The sequence below is a fragment of the Neltuma alba genome, unplaced genomic scaffold (genome assembly GCF_004799145.2).
Source record: "Neltuma alba isolate B1F8T4 unplaced genomic scaffold, ASM479914v2 tig00013822_pilon, whole genome shotgun sequence".
NCBI classification, from domain to species: domain Eukaryota; kingdom Viridiplantae; phylum Streptophyta; class Magnoliopsida; order Fabales; family Fabaceae; genus Neltuma; species Neltuma alba.
This window is the reverse complement of record NW_021637928.1, coordinates 13,573-30,061: the sequence shown is the minus strand read 5'-3', so window position 1 is coordinate 30,061 and position 16,489 is coordinate 13,573. Positions and strand designations below refer to the sequence as shown.

General features: G+C 36.4%; 2 protein-coding genes across 3 annotated transcripts; both read left to right on the top strand.

The window, feature by feature from the left end:
* Nucleotides 1-20: 20 nt before the first annotated feature.
* Nucleotides 21-1,458, top strand: LOC114739246 (uncharacterized). The gene is made up of 3 exons (XM_028927292.1): nt 21-365; nt 603-819; nt 944-1,458. The coding sequence occupies exons 1-3, from the start codon at nt 21-23 to the stop codon at nt 1,456-1,458; spliced, it is 1,077 nt and encodes a 358-aa protein (XP_028783125.1).
* Nucleotides 1,459-4,275: 2,817 nt separating this feature from the next.
* On the top strand, nt 4,276-6,332 carry LOC114739248 (uncharacterized). 2 transcript variants are annotated; one of them, XM_028927295.1, is made up of 3 exons: nt 4,276-4,565; nt 4,690-4,771; nt 6,041-6,332. In XM_028927295.1, exons 1-3 carry the CDS (start codon nt 4,446-4,448, stop codon nt 6,211-6,213), a joined length of 375 nt encoding a protein of 124 aa, XP_028783128.1. In that variant the 5' UTR covers nt 4,276-4,445; the 3' UTR covers nt 6,214-6,332. The 2 variants fall into 2 exon arrangements, with proteins under 2 accessions (XP_028783128.1, XP_028783127.1); XM_028927294.1 differs by having other exon boundaries at nt 4,289-4,565; nt 6,038-6,332.
* The last annotated feature ends 10,157 nt before the right edge of the window (nt 6,333-16,489 follow it).

Sequence of the window (16,489 nt, the reverse complement as noted above, 5' to 3'; positions counted from 1 at the left end):
CTGCGACAATCAATTTGACAATGAAGATGTTAAGCACTTTGATATTACTCAAGTTAAAGGTTACTGGAGGCAGAAATTCTCAGATACATTATACCCCTTCTGACGCAAAATCTAATGGAAGTTCTCCGCAATCTGATGACAAACTGGAAGAAGAGGACCTCCAGTTTACAACCGGAATTAGACCTAAGAAGAGGCTGCGCTGGGCAAAAGTTGATGGTGAAGGAGCTATTGAAACGGGATGTCTGAATGATAGTGGAAATGAAACTAAAAGAAAGGTTGGAAACAATTCCTTAAGACCTGTTGGCTCCACAGCCAGCAAAGAGGCAAAAGAAAACGCTTTACAATACTTAGCAGTAGGTTCTCAGGTTGAAATCCTCTCTCAGGACAGTGGCATCAGAGGCTGTTGGTTTAGAGCTTCGATCATAAAGAAGCACAAAAACAGGTGAAGTTGCGTATCAAGACATTCAGGATGCAGCTGATGAAGCTAGGAAGCTTGAGTATCTTCCATGACCATTGACTTCATATAATTTTGTAAGAATAACTGTTTGGTTGCGTTGAGTTTAACTTTTTTTATTTTTCCTCTTTGTTCCTTTATCATTCAGGAATGGGTTTCAGCTTCCAGAATTGCAGCGCGTGACCACTTGGATCTCCGCTTGAATGGACGGACTACAATTCGACCTGCTCCTCAGTCTAGTCTGTGCAAATTTTCTGGGGTGGTTAATGTTGGTTCTATTGTGGATGTCTGGAGGCATGATGGTTGGTGGGAAGGCATCGTTGTTCAGAAGGAGTCTGAAGCTACGTGTCATGTTTATTTCCCAGGTACAGCTAACATTTTTTCACTTGTTATCTCTCATCAATTGTCATTAATCTTAGTTCCCCGTAACCACCTTTTGTATTGTTGGTGCTATTCTTTTAACTTTTCTTCATTGTCACATTGTTGCAGGGGAGAAGTTTGTATTAATATTGGGATCTGGTGAGTTAAGGCGGGCTCAGGAATGGACAGGGAGTGGGTGGGTGCGAGTAAGGGAAAGGCCTGACCTTGTAAGTTCTATATTATCCAGCTTAAAAACATCACAAGATCCCAGCAAATCTGCTGCAGCCGCATGTGCCGGAGATGCTGTGCTTTCAAAGCAAAGGGTGAATAATACTAGCCTGAATCCTGAAAGTGATAAATCAAGAAAGCCGGAGCTGATTCCAGACCTTTCAAAGGATGATCTTCTTTCTCAGTTAAGATGGAAGTCATCTAGGAAGAGGGGCCGCAGCAGCAGCAGCGGATCAGGTCGAAACAACTGCAGAAAGTCCCCGGATTCCTCAGATCCCCATGCTTCGGACAGTTATATGATCGCAGCATCCTTGAAAGTGGTTGATCATGATGACTGCAAATACGGCAGGGGCGATCAAGCCATTTTCAGCTCTTCAGTGGTGCCCTCTTTAACTAACTTGGTCATGTGTAGGTGACTTGTGATTTTTATGCACTAGTTTGTTTAGTTAGTCTCCTTGGTTTCCCCCTCCTTTTCACCCTTCGAGAAGTACATACATAATACATACCCTCCTCTGCATCTGTTCGATGCATGTCTGCTCTTTACATGTTAGGTTGAGCTTTTGTTATTTATTTTGGGTAATCTTTTGGCATCGAAGCTTCAGTTGATTTTGGTGCTTGTATGGAATGTGGAAGCCCGAGGGAGGCAAGGATGATGCCTTGGAAGTTTTGGCCCAGAGTTTTAGGCGTAGTGGAATAACCGTGGTTGTATGAGAGTGACTTAGGTTTTGATATGCTGCAGTGCAATTTGTTTCCTAACCATATCTAATAACAACAACAGAGACATTGCCCCTTGTATTTTGTTTCTCTTCCTTCGTATTTATATTCTTAAGTTCTTTCGTCCCCCCCCCCCGGGGGGGAATTTTCATTTCAGTTCTATATATTTGCCACTCAATCCCAATTGTAATCTATTATCAAGATGTGGATTACAGAATACCGTTGACTCTGTATTTGCTGGAAAATCTCGGTTAAGTGAGAGTATGAGTGCGTCTTTGACGAGAGATTCTTGAATTGAGAATATTATGTGTTTTTCTCAGTTTGTGAACATTATCCTCATACCTTTTTCATTTTATGTGATGCGTATATTTTTATTTTGTATTTTAATTCAATTTATAATTTATTTTTTATAAACTTTCCTCAAATATTTTGATTGTCTTCTTTTCTTACTAAAAGAATTTTAAAAATTAGATAATTTGACCAGTTAACATCCATACGGACTTACGGAGATTTTGGCTTTTGGTTCAATCTCGTAAATGAATGAAATGGCTATTTTGCCCCCATTTTTTGTTTTCAGAATCTTCTCTCCCCCCCCCCCCCCCATCCATAATGCGGTGTCTTTAATTGGTTATATTTGAGGAAATAAACATTCAGCAATAAACTAATTGAGGGGTTTATATGCACGCGCTTGTGATCTCTTCATTTGGAGCGTGTAATTATTTTGATATAAGTCAGCATATAATTTTTTTCATATACTTATGCTGATTTTATAAATTATGATGTTTTTGAAAGTTTTAATCGTCATTCCAAACAAACCGCAAACCTCAAATGAAAACAGATCGTCAAATGGTGCAGTGGAAAAAAAAATTCTAGATTTTGTTAATGATTATACTCAGACTCATTTTTTTAGAATTTTTTTTTAAAAAAATTGCTACATGACAATAAAACGCAATATTTATATGTTAGTAATTAAAAATGCCTTCAGCATTCGTCACCAGTCATATATCTTTATAAATCATTAATATCGATATCATGAATGTATTTATAGAAGTTACAAGAAGCCACACGATTTAGAAGCCACACATAGTATGACTCATCTATATATAATTATATATAAATACATATGCCCTTCTAGTTGCAAAAAAATTATAAGATGAACATGAAAATTAACAAAGACTCGTCAAATAGTCAATGTAAGAGGCTACGCAAGTAGAGGGCGGTTGGTATTTGACTAAATTACAGGAAAAAAAAAAATACTACCTCCGGTTCTAATTATAAGAGCTAGTTGACTAATTTAAGGAGATTAAAGAAGTAAGTTGAGTTAGTTATTTATCCTAAATATGTGTTGTCTTTCCTAAAATATCCTTGTTAGTCAAGTGTATTGGCTAGAACTATCATTGTTAGAAGGATTACTTTGAAAAGAATAAATATGAGAGAAAAAGTAGATTGAGGTTTTATATTTAGGACCAAAATAAGCGTTAAACAAGATTTTATATTAAAGACCGGAGATAGTATAAGATGATCATCATGAGGTGTACATCAAAGGGGTAGAGTTTGATTAGTATGCATAGGATTACGACTGGAGCGATAAAAGTGGAATATTTTTATTTGCCAATAATAAAAGTGGAATATTAATGCCAAAAAATGACCCCAACGAAAATAAGCCAAAGAAATTAAAGAGCTTTTATGTTTGACTTGTGTCCCTCCGGAAGGAGCTGTTAATCTCCAGCTTGGATCCACTACGTACGTCATATGTTTATCATCTTCTAACGGATACATATCTCTCTCTCCTCCCTATTCATTTTTCCCCTACTTTGTCTTTCGTATAGAGAGTAAATTTGCTTTATACACAAAAGATAACTTCTAATTACTTGCTCAAGAAATGTGAACAATGACATGTACTGAAAAATGAGGCTTACCAACTCTTCATATTGCTACTTTAATATTTTATATTTTTATTTGATGGTTGGATTCTGCACACCAAATACATTTTCTTAAATCTATTTTCCCACGTTAATTAACGATTCTCTTTGTTTAATTTTTTTTTTTATAGTGACCAAGTCAAATCAAGCCAAAAAAAAAAGATCCTTTTTAGCAGAGCGTAAAAACAAAAGTCATTTTGTTGAAAAGAATACACTAGTCTATTATCTCAATTATCCTATTTTTCCTGTATGGGGACCCATGTGAGTGAGCCCCACTCGTTTATTTCTCACTTTCTCTACAAAACGGGAATCCATTCTCACAAAGAGGTAGATGCTTGGCTTTTTGCGGCTAATCTGAAGCTGCAATGTAAAAGTTTCCTCCATTAACTTAGTTAACTTAAATACATTAATAACTTCAGTAATTCTAATGCCTGATCTGAGAAGCAACCTCGGAAGGGAATCATTCTTGTGTTGAAAAAGTCCCAAATTAACTCAAGCAAGCACTTTGTGGGGTTGCAATTAAATAAAGAACCATCCTTTTCAACTTAGGCGCAGACCCATCTTTCACTTTACCAACTCTCCTCCTCCTGAAGCTACTGCAAGAAGCTTTCATGGAGATGGGATTGCCCTATCAGTACAGAAGAACCTAGCTGTTTATCCATCGTTTTCTTCGTCATGGGATTGGATGAACTTGGCATCTTAATAAAGTTATCATAAAGTGAGGCCTCTTTTCTGGTGGTTGTGTACGGATTCTCTTTTTTACAGGTATGGATTTTGACGACGGACCTGAGAAGCAAGAAGATGAAGTTAGTACTATAAAAATCTCAAATGGGTTTTCTATTTCTCGAGCTACCTTGGCTTCTATGGAGTCCTTGTCTCTGCCAATAGTACGTTCTGTTTCTTACTTGTTCTTTTTTCTGATGATCAGATATTTCTGGGTCTGTGTGTGATTTGGAGGTTGAAGAAGATGATGATGATGATGGGTTTGGATTTTTCTGGTGAAAAAAACAGGTTCAGGAGGTTGTTGTTTTTGCTGATATGCAATGTAAGAACTGCCAGAAGAGAGTTTCTGACATTATCACCAAAATGAACGGTACATTCACTTCCTTTTTTTCTTTGGTTACATATCACCTTCCAGTTTCGATTTACTGATTTGGTTCAGAATTTAGTATCAGAGGATTAGCATTTTCAGATTTTGTTGCAACCATTTCTCTGTTACATTCAAACTGGTTAAGTCAATATAATATCCTCTGGGTTTTGCCCAGAACTAAATCTCATTGCTGGGAAATTTCAGGAATATACTAAAACATCAGTTTCAATTAATTTATTTGTTACGTATATGATTGGTTTTGAAGGCTCAAAGAAACATTTTTTTTGAAGTATTATGGGTAATGAGAATGTCTTTTAAGTCACATAAAACTTAACCTGTTCTTGAAATAACCTAAAGAGGAAGGGAAGTAGAGAACAGTTCAAACCATGTGATTCTTATTACTTGCCACCATTAAATAGGCTGGCAATGGCTTAGGTTTTGGAATAATATGTTAATTTATGATTGTAATTATAATTATTATCTTCTGATCCATTCAGATATTCTCTTGTCTTTTTAACTCATTCTACCAAATATGCCAAAAGTTTCAGTGCCAAAAAAAATATCCTTTGTCACTTTCTAATGACTTTGAGCCTCCTCTTAGTTTATAAGTAGCTGGCTTGCATCTTATTTGTCCTATAGAATCACAAGAAACAACAAATACCGTCAGAAAGTTTGTTTGTTTTTTTTATCACCAAATTAAAGGAGATCTTTTTGTCTTATAAGATTGGAGTTAGTTTTGTTAATTAGTACAGTTATATTAATGAAATTAGCTGGCCTGTCAAGTGTTAACTATTAAAGAATTTAAATGTCGATATTACTATATTAGTGTTATGCGTTGCAAATCAATCACCTATCTCAATGTCTCAATAATTCCCTAGGAAAATACCTGAGGTTGTCATTTTGGGTTTGGTGAATATATATCTATATTTATAGGGACTAAATTTACGTAATTAAATTTATATACTTTCATAGGCATTGAAAAAAAAAATTAAAAAGTCAACTAATTTAGAGCTGAAACATTTAAAAATTTCATTTTTTTTGGGGAAAAAAATTATCCAATCACTTAATGCAGAGATTGAATTCTTTTCTCATCTTTATGCTCATGAGAATGCTTATCTCTTATTGGTACCGATCTAGATTTTTTAAAATATAGTTTACATAATTAAATTTATATAAGATAAATGTTATATAGTCTTATGATAGATGATTTTATGATGAGAGTGATATTCGATTCTAAAACAAGCCAAAATCTTGGATGAAATGGATCAGCAGAGACAGAATCATTGGAAGTGAACGTGTTGGAAAAGAAGGTGACTCTTACTTTCAGATTGCCCACTGTTGCTGAAGTGATGCGCCACCGCCAATTAGCTCCGATCACTCGCTCCCCTTTCCCTAAAGCTGCCCTTATCAAACGCTTATTTCGCTCTCTTCACGTCCTTCACTAGTTCTTATCTGGATCTGAATTGTTCATCTCGGATCTGGATCCGACTCTTGTTATTATCTCAAGATTACGGGTCATTTTTACTTGAAAAGTATTTACGAAGAAGTTGTGGGTATTTGAAAATTTTTGTTGTCTCAACGTTGTTTTGAAAATGTTTTCTTTAACACCTATGAGGTTATATGGAGTCATAAAATTTTTTTCGAATACTCACAGTCCTACTATAAATACTTTTAGCACAAAAATGACTCTTAAGCTTTTGATCATATCAATATTTTACATGATTTTGCCTTGTATAGAATAAGTGCTTGAAGAAAAATGTAAAATCTCTCTTTTTCATGTAATTTTTTTTTTTCAACTTTTAAGGCCTTTTACATATTTTTTTTTCTGGCAGAAAAATTAAAGTGAACAGTGGCAAATCACACAAGGGGAAGAAAAAAAAGGCATTTCTTTAGTTTTTTATCCATCACATCGTTGTGATTCCCTACCCTCCCACAATCACGCTCTCTAGTGGTGGGATTAGAATTATGAGGTCTACTAAGTGAATGGACCCAAGTGTTCTAATGATTGAGGAATCTTTCATATTCTCGGTTTTCTTAATCTTTTTTATGTCTTACAATTTTTTGATGTGGAACATTAGTTTCAGAATCTTTTGACGTTAGAGATCCTAATCAAGTCTCGCGGCTTTATTAATTTGGAGCTACTAAGCTGCAGAGGTTAATCTTTTTCTTTTTTTTTTTTTTTGGGAAGATTCTTACATCTAGATGGGATTAAATATTGAGTTGGCTGCGTTAAATGACCTGTCCAGGAGACTATTAAAAAAAAAAGTTATATTTTAATTTTAGCCAAGAGGTTCTAAAGATATATTTACCATGCTGCTGCCACAAGCTAAAACGTGATATTTGGCTTTTTTTGAGGGGGAACAATCCCTGAGTTGTCCTTCATTAATGCCTTCTAGCTACACATGGATGAGCCATGAGAAGTGAAGTTCTAATTAAATGTTACTCCTCTGATCTCTAATATAAAATTATTCAACTAATTTGATTAGATTAAGAAAGTTAGATAAGTTAATTAATTATAAGAAATATAACATGCTCTTCCTAAAATACTACTCCTCCGGTCCTTAATATAGGACCCAATTTTTAAGTTGGTTTTGGTCCTAAATATAAGACCCATTTCTCATATTTATCAATTTTCTCTAAATTACCCCTATGGATACCCCTCAACCATAGTCAAGTAGAAGAGGAAGATGAGGTATTAAGAAAGATGATTATGGTGTTTTAGGAAAAATGTGTTATTTTTCTTATAATTAACTAACTTACCTAACTTTCTTAATCTAATCAAATTAGTTAAATGGGTCTTATATTAAGGACCGGAGGAGTATAATCATCTTTCTTAATATCCTCCCTCTCTTGCTTATTTGCTTATGGTTGAGGGAGTATCACAGGGTAATTTAGAAAAAATTGATAAATATGAGAAATAAATCTTATATTTATGACTAAAATTAACTTAACAATTAGGTTCTATATTAAGAACATGAGGAGTATATTACTTATCAACAAGGCTTATCTATTGGCCAAAAAACAATGAGACCTAGACCCAAAAAAATGGATTTAAAAAAAAAATTTCCACCAAAAAATGACGGCAAAACAAGCCCTATTGATCCAAACATAGTATTCCTTCTGATCCTGGACTATTTAGATACTTACTTTATTCTAATTTAAAATTTAAATTCACTTTGTCTGCTATTTCTGTTAACTGTACATATTAAACAAATTTTCATTATGAGATGATGTTAATGCAAATTATTAAAGAAGGTAATTTAAAGAAATTAGTAAATAATTTAACTAATTTTATTAATTTTTATAAATGAGTGATCTAATTCTCATATTAAAAACTAAAGGGAGTATATGCCAAGTTTTGAAAATAAGGATGCTTTTCAAAGTTGAGTTGGGCAATTCAAGCCATGTATATGAAGGAATGCAGGATTCCTTATATTAAGCTTTAAAATGAAGTGAAGGATCATGAATAAGACCTGTAAATCAACAACTTCCTCTTGCTATTGTCCAAGCAGAATCAGATTCGGATTCCATATTGACAAAAACAAGAAAATCTTCATTGCTTTGGAGCAACCTGAAACGACATTCTTATTCCTAAACCGCACAAAATTGCCATTTCAAAAGCAAAACCTAATTATCAGTGGCCTGGTTGACTGCTTCTATCAAATCTAACTCCATCGCAGAAAAAGTTCACTTATTTTTTCTTCTTCTTGTTTTTTTTTTTTGGGTCAATGTCAATTAGAAGATTAGTTTTTTTCCCCCACTATCCTTAGGATTGCACTAAACTATTTGAAGCAGACCTTCGCTCCATTTTGTGTGGAGAATTGATCTTAGTTATTGAAATATTTTAGATTTAGATTTGCATTGTAAGAAGCATGAGTAGCAAATTTTAGCATCAAGTGTAACTTCTGACTAAGATCTTAGATAGACTAACAAGGTGTTTCTTCTTCCAAACACTCTAGTATTTTGAAGAGCTGTTTGCCAGAATAAATAATTAAAGGGTTTCGGGCATACTTGAAGAGTAGATCAAATTCAGATAGCCACGCAGAGGTCTGGTTACTTTGGTAAACTCAGATCTGTTGTCTCACAATAAATGCATACAGGGAGAGATAGTTACTGAAGGGAGGAGGCCAACTGAGAGAGGGAGGAGAGGAATATGTGCCGCAGTTTTTCTTATTGCAATAAGAAAAAAAACTACCTTCATATACCCCACTCATGTTAACCATTCCCTCCAATTTTCAGTTTAAACAAAAAAAAAAAGAAAATGACAATTCCCAATCCGAATGTCCTGTTATTTGCACTAGAGTCTCAAAATTAATGGGTTTGATCTAATCCATCAAAGGTGGATTAGCCCATTTTCATACAATAATGTTGCCAGCCGGCAAGGCCAAGTACATGCTTCGTCTGAGCGGAGGAAACCATAGCCGACTTTACTCATAATTGAAATCAAACTGCGATGCATCGAAGAACTTCATTTGAAGACTCTCCGACAACAACTTTGACACCATCTGAGTTATGCAGCTTGCTGTTGTTGCTAGAAATGATTAACTAAATTGTGAAGTTAGAGCGTAGAGTCACCACAAATATTTTAGAACTATTTTTAACCTCAATATTTATATCTACTCTTTTGGATTTAAATTTTTCTTAGCTCTCAATTCATCAAAATTATCCAAAAAATTGATTTAACGATAACTAATAGGAACATACGCATGAGCAATAGATATAACTGAAAAAATAAAATAAAAAATATTCATAAATAAAAAATATAAAAAAAGGAAATAAATTAGGGGCTTATTTGGTTATGTTTTCTGTTTTTTTTTTGTCTTCAAAACAATTTTATGAAACTGTTTTTTAAAACAAGTTTTGAGGAAAAAAACATGTTTAGATGATTCTCTGACAATTGTTTGGATGATTGTTCTTAAAAATTATTTAGCCGCATCTCTGGAAACACATAATTGAAAGAATCATATATCACACTGTGGTATAATCACCAATTATGATTAAAAAAAATCAAAATAAATTAAGGAAATTGAGGAAAAAAACTGAAAAATGAACTCAGCCTCAGAACTCTAAAATTTCGTACATTGACTTCCCCACTCTCGAAATATGTGAGGTAATGTTTGGTTGTTTTTTTTTTTTTTTTTAACCGAAGGAGGTAGAGGTGAACTTCCTCTAGCCATTTTTTGGAAGGAAGGGGAGAGAAAAAATATTTGTTGACATATTATTCTTATTTATTTTAAAAATCATAAAAAATATCTAATATTAAAAAAAGTGTGCATTATCTTCCTCTTTCCTATAATAAAACAAAATTTGATTACTTAATAAAATGATAAAAAATAAAAATAAATGTTTTATTGATATATTAATTCCTCAAAAAGTATTATATATAAGTTGTAAGTATTCGTATTCTTAAAATCAGTATTAGGTGAGTGACAAGGGTGCTGAGGGGCCTGATAGTTCTTATTAGGCTCCAAAGGAATGTTCGAAAGAGGTGTGGAATTTGAAAGTACCTCTTAAAGTTGCTCATTTTATGTGGAGAGCTGTAAGTGAGACTTTGGCAAGTAGAGAAGCACTTTTCAAAAGAAAATGCTCAAATTCACCATGTTGTGACATTTGAACATTTGCTATTTTTTTGTCCTTGGGCAAAACAGGTTTGCTTTGGCCGTCCATTGACTTTGAGGCTTGAGGAGAGAGGAATGTGTAGGGTGGATAAATGGTTAGTAGATTGGTTGGACTGCAAGGAGAGACCAGATACCTATGGCTTAGCTCTTTTTGCCACAATTTGTTGGGAAATATGGAAGTCTAGGTGCCAGTGTGTGTCTGAAAGGAAGGAGATGGATGCTTATGAATGTGTGTTAGGAGAATTGGACATATACACAAGAGGCCCAATAATAAGTCTAAGCCCAAGCCCATAACATATTAATATTAATCTGTGCATCTGTATTGTAATTGTACACGTGTAAAGTTTATCCCTATTCTAGGGTTTCACTGACCCTCTATTTATTGCTGTCTCCTGTACACAATCAGTGAGCTGAATACAATATACATTTTTACAAATCCCTAGAACTTTGTCTTGGTATCAGAGCAAGCAGGCTCGCCGCCATGTCTGATTCATTGAATGAAGCTTCATGTGGTTCCCAACTCACCACGCCAGAAACCAACAACAGTGGGTCCAGCTCTGGTCTTTCTGCTTCTTTCCTTGCTAGGCTCACCGAAAAATCCAGCCCTCTCTCTCAAGGGTGTTCTGTCAAGTTGGACAGAACAAATTACTCAGTCTGGCTTACGCATGTTTTGCCAATCATCAAAGGCTACAAGCTTGAGGGCTTCATTAATGGCACCAAGCCGTGTCCGCCACAATTTATCACAGAAAATAATGTTTCTAAGCTGAACCCAGCTTTCGAAGATTGGGAGTCTGCTGACCAGTTGCTGTTCGGCTGGCTCTTGAATACTATGACCCTGGATATTTCCTCTGAAATGACTGGTGTATCCACCTCTACCGGTCTCTAGAATGCTGCAAAGCTGCTTGCTGGAGCGCAGATGAAGTCGCGTCTGCTTATGCTGAGGTCTGAACTGCAACGCACCAGAAAAGGGAACATGAAAATGGCAGAATATTTGACCAAACTGAAAAGCATTGCTGATCAACTGAAACTTGCAGGGAGTCCTATCTCCATACCTGATCTTATTATTCAGGCACTTGCTGGCCTTGATGCAGATTATAATGCTGTGGTGGTCCAACTGTCAAATCAAGCTGATGAAATTACTTGGATTGAGCTCCAAGGCTCTCTGCTCACCTTTGAGAGTCGACTGGAACAGCTCAACCAGATAGCAAACCTGTCACTAAACAACAATTATGTCAATTTCACTCAAACAGACAGTGGGTCCAACTATCGTAACAACTGGCGTGGAGGTAGAAACAATAGAGGCCGCCGTGGTAGAGGAAGAAACTACAGAGGAGGACGTGGTTTCTTTGGTAACGATAGCAACAACCATGAAAAACCTAGATGTCAACTGTGTCGCAGGCTGGGTCATGTTGTTGAAGACTGTTTCTATAGATATGATAAATCCTTTCGTCCTGGTTCAGGTAATAGGAGACAGAATGATGGTTCCAGAAACAATGACTATTCTGAATTTGACAGCGCTTACTGGGCTACACCTGAGACTGTGAATGATGATGCTTGGTATCTAGACAGTGGTGCCACAAGCCATGTGACAAATGATCCAAACAAGCTTGACAAAGTGACTGAAACGAGTGGTAAGATTAATGTGATTGTAGGTGATGGTTTTAAACTAGGGGTAAAGAAAATTGGTGATTCCATCATACAGAATGTGCCTGATCAGAAAATTAAACTTAAAAGAATTCTATATGCTCCTAACATTAAGAAGAATCTGCTAAGTGTTTACAAAGTAGCCTGTGACAATCATGCTGATGTGGTTTTTAATGCTAATGGTGTCTTTGTGAAGGATCAGCAAACAGGGAAAACAATGCTGGAAGGAACTCCAAATAGAAGTGGCATGTTTCGAGTGCATGAACAGAAAACAGATGGCAATACTAATATAGTTTTTGTTGCTGAAGAAACTGGTGACCCAGTACGTAGGAATAGAATTTTTAGTAAAAATTTCTGGCATTGTAGACTTGGGCATCCAAGCTCAAAAATATTGAATCAAATTATTGGTGATTGTAATTTGAAGACTATTTCTAGTAATGAAAATGAGCTTCTGTTCTGTGAATCTTGCAAGTTTGGTAAAATGCACTCACTACCCTTTAAAGTCTCCCTGTCACGAGCATCTAAACCACTAGAGCTGATACATACAGACCTATGGGGCCCGTCTCCACTTGGCTCTATGAATGGTTATAGATACTACATATTATTTCTGGATGACTATAGCAGGTATTCTTGGATTTTTCCACTCAAAACTAAAGATGAAGCACTGTCAATGTTTATTCAGTTCAAAAAGCTTGCTGAAAAACAGTTGAATGCAGTATTAAAACAGTTCAGAGTGACTGGGGTGGTGAATACAGGAGTTTCAGTAAGTTGCTAAGTGATTCTGGGATTCATTTTCGTCATTCATGTCCTCATACCTCTCCTCAAAATGGGAGAGCTGAAAGAAAACATAGACATATTGTAGAAATTGGACTCACTCTGCTGGCTCAAGCTAAAATGCCTCTTTTTTACTGGTGGGAAGCTTTTCATACAGCTACTGAACTTATTAATAGACTGCCTACTGCCGTAATTGGAGGAGCCTCACCATTTCTAAGACTGTATGGTAAATATCCTGATTATGAGGCTCTAAGGATTTTTGGTTCTGCATGTTATCCCTGTCTACGGCCCTATAATGACCATAAGCTACAGTTTCGAACGGTGAAGTGTGTCTTTATTGGCTACAGCAATGCACATAAGGGTTATAAATGTTTAAGCCCTACTGGAAGAATCTACATATCTAGACATGTGGTATTTAATGAAAATGACTTTCCCTTTGCTGCAGGATTCATTAACAAAAGAAACATACCTGAAGAGATTGTTCAACCAGAGGTTTTCTTTAAACCTTTTCTTTCGGCATTGCCTTCTTCCTGTCCAAGTGAACCAACTTGTTCTGAAGACTCTCCAGCTCCTAGTGCTAGCAGTGACTCTTTTCTTCAAGCTGCACAAACAGTACCCCATCAGCAAAACAACACCACTCTGCCATCATCTAATGAAACTTTACAGGACAGTGAGAGTGTCAACCCAAATGATGTTGTTCAAGAAGCAGAACCACAGTCAGAACAACGTTCTACTACACCAATTCAGCATCATATGATCACAAGAAGCAAAGCAGGTATTCATAAACCGAAAATTCCCTACATTGGTGCTGTTACAACTGATCTTAAGTCTGAAATAGAACCTAGTAATGCTACAGAGGCATTGAAATCACACCTTTGGAGAAAGGCCATGCTTGATGAGTATAATGCTCTCATTAGAAACCAAACCTGGGTACTTGTTCCTTTCAATGGCAGCAGAAAATTAATTGACTGCAAATGGGTGTTCAAGCTCAAAACTAGTGCCGATGGTCAGATCCATAAACCCAAGGCTAGACTTGTAGCAAAGGGGTTTCAACAGCGCCCTGGAATTGATTTTGATGAAACCTTTAGCCCTGTTCTAAAGACCTCCACACTTAGATTCATTCTCTCACTTGCGGTCATTTTTGGATGGCACATAAGGCAGCTAGATATTAATAATGCATTCCTAAATGGTGATCTACAGGATTTTGTGCTTATGAAACAGCCTGAAGGTTTTGTGTCCAAGATTTATCCTGATCACGTGTGCTTGTTAAAGAAAGCTCTATATGGACTTAAACAGGCTCCTAGAGCTTGGTTTGAAAAATTGAGAGTCACTCTGTTAAGCTGGGGTTTTGTCCACTCTAAATCTGATACTTCATTATTCTTCATAAGACATAAAGAGTTTGTTCTCTTTGTTCTAATCTATGTAGATGACATAATTATCACTGGCAATTCCTCAAAAATGTTGAGTGAGTTCATCAAGCAACTGAATTCTTGCTTTGCTCTCAAGGATCTCGGTCAACTACATCACTTCCTTGGAATAGAAGCCTATCGCGATGAAACAGGGCTATACCTTAAGCAGGAAAAATACATCCTTAATCTCCTAACAAGGTTCGGAATGGATAGATCATCTCCGGTTCCTACTCCTATGGTGACAAACCGGTATTTCTCCAAAGATGATGGCATGGCTCTACCTAACCCAACAAGATACAGACAAGCCATCGGAGCTCTACAATATTTGACCAACACGAGACCAGACATTCTGTTTGCCGTAAATAAACTTAGTCAGTTCCTAACTTGTCCCTCCGATGTCCACTGGCAAGCTTTAAAACGAGTTTTTCGATATCTAAAAGGAACACCAGATCTTGCTTTACACATTAAACCGAGTACTCACCTCATCCTTCAGGGCTTCTCCGACGCTGATTGGGCTGTCTGTCCCGACGACCGCCGATCGATGGGGGGGTACTGTGTCTTTCTCGGCGATTCACTGATTTCTTGGTCTGCTAAGAAGCAGAATGTCGTCTCTCGTTCTAGCTCCGAGTCAGAATACCGTGCTCTAGCAAACCTTGCTGCAGAGCTTGCTTGGATCCAGTCATTGGTTGGAGAGCTAGGAGCCCGACTCAAATGTTCTCCGGTTGCGTGGTGTGATAATCTCAGTGCTGCCGCCTTGGCCTGAAACCCAGTCTACCATGCCAGATCTAAACATATCGAGCTTGATGTCCATTTCGTCAGGGATAGAGTACTTGCTCGCCAGCTATCAGTCAGATATGTACCCTCATCCGAACAAGTTGCTGATATTTTCACAAAGGCTTTGACTCATTCCAAGTTCTGGACTTTTCGAGACAAACTTGGCCTCATTCGGTCACCGAGCCCAAGTTTGAGGGGGGATGTTAGGAGAATTGGACATATACACAAGAGGCCCAATAATAAGTCTAAGCCCAAGCCCATAACATATTAATATTAATCTGTGCATCTGTATTGTAATTGTACACGTGTAAAGTTTATCCCTATTCTAGGGTTTCACTGACCCTCTATTTATTGCTGTCTCCTGTACACAATCAGTGAGCTGAATACAATATACATTTTTACAAATCCCTAGAACTTTGTCTATGTGTGGGGAGAACAATGAGGCTGGTACGTGACTTCTGGGAGGCTGATGCTAAGAGAAATAAGAGATGTGTATCAGATGGGGTTGTGGTAAGGAAGCTGAGCTGAGTTATGCCTGAGAAGAATACTACTACCTCTGATCCTAATTATAAAAGCTAGTTGACTAATTTGAGGAGATTAAGGAAGTAAGTTGAGTTAGTTATTTGTTCTAAATAGGTGTTGTCTTTCCTAAAATATCCTTGCTAATTAAGTGTATTGACTAGAACTATCATTGTTAGAAGGACTACTTTGAAAAAAAAAATATAAACATAAGAGATAAAGTGGATTAAAGTCTTATATTTAAGATCAAAATAAAATTCAAACAGGATCTTATATTAAGAACCGGAAGTAGTATTAAATTGAATATTGATACCGCTTTTAGTAAAAAGAGAGGAAGGGCTTCTATGGTAATGGTTGCAAGGAATGATGAAGGTAGTTTTATTGGTGGTTTTGGGAAGGAGGTAGTAGCAGATTCTGCGTTCATGGCAGAAAGCATGGCTTTGCTTGAGGCCTTAAATTGCTTTGATGAGTTTAGCAATGGGAAAGTAGTGGTGGAGACTGACTGTGAAATGTTATTTGACAAGCTACAGAAAAAGGAAATGAAAAGATGTGTTGGGGCTGTGAGGATATTCTGCACAAGTGTCTCTCTTTGCTAAAGGATAGGCAAAATGGGGTTTTGTCTTTAGTTGCAAGGAAAGGGAACAAGACTGGTGATCATTTGAGAAGAGTGGTACCGCAAAGTTGGCTCTGTGTACAGACTGGATTTAATGTACAGATTGGATGAGGAGGAGGGAAGGTCTGGAATTGGTTAATTGCTTTTAGATTGTTGTGTTGTTTTCTTTTTTCCTCTTCTTTCAGTTTTGTTGCCATTTAGTTGCCTTTTTTATTTTCTGTCGGTTCTGTGTTTATTTAGGCATCTTGCCTATCAGTTTTTTGTACTTGTTTTTGAAGGTTTAATAATATAGACTATTCAGCTAAAAAAAAAAGATTACGATAGTATAACTATTTTCATTTGGCAATTTAAAAATGGGAAAATGACATTG

Excerpts from the sequence above, each read along its gene's own strand:
- LOC114739246 (XM_028927292.1), top strand. The coding sequence starts at position 21 with ATGAAGATGTTAAGCACTTTGATATTACTCAAGTTAAAGGTTACTGGA. Across the intron at positions 366-602 it reads ACTTAGCAGTAGGTTCTCAG|GAATGGGTTTCAGCTTCCAG; the intron begins GTTGAAATCCTC and ends TTTATCATTCAG. Across the intron at positions 820-943 it reads GTGTCATGTTTATTTCCCAG|GGGAGAAGTTTGTATTAATA; the intron begins GTACAGCTAACA and ends ACATTGTTGCAG.
- LOC114739248 (XM_028927294.1), top strand. The coding sequence starts at position 4,446 with ATGGATTTTGACGACGGACCTGAGAAGCAAGAAGATGAAGTTAGTACT. Across the intron at positions 4,566-4,689 it reads AGTCCTTGTCTCTGCCAATA|GTTCAGGAGGTTGTTGTTTT; the intron begins GTACGTTCTGTT and ends TGAAAAAAACAG. Across the intron at positions 4,772-6,037 it reads CATTATCACCAAAATGAACG|CAGAGACAGAATCATTGGAA; the intron begins GTACATTCACTT and ends GAAATGGATCAG.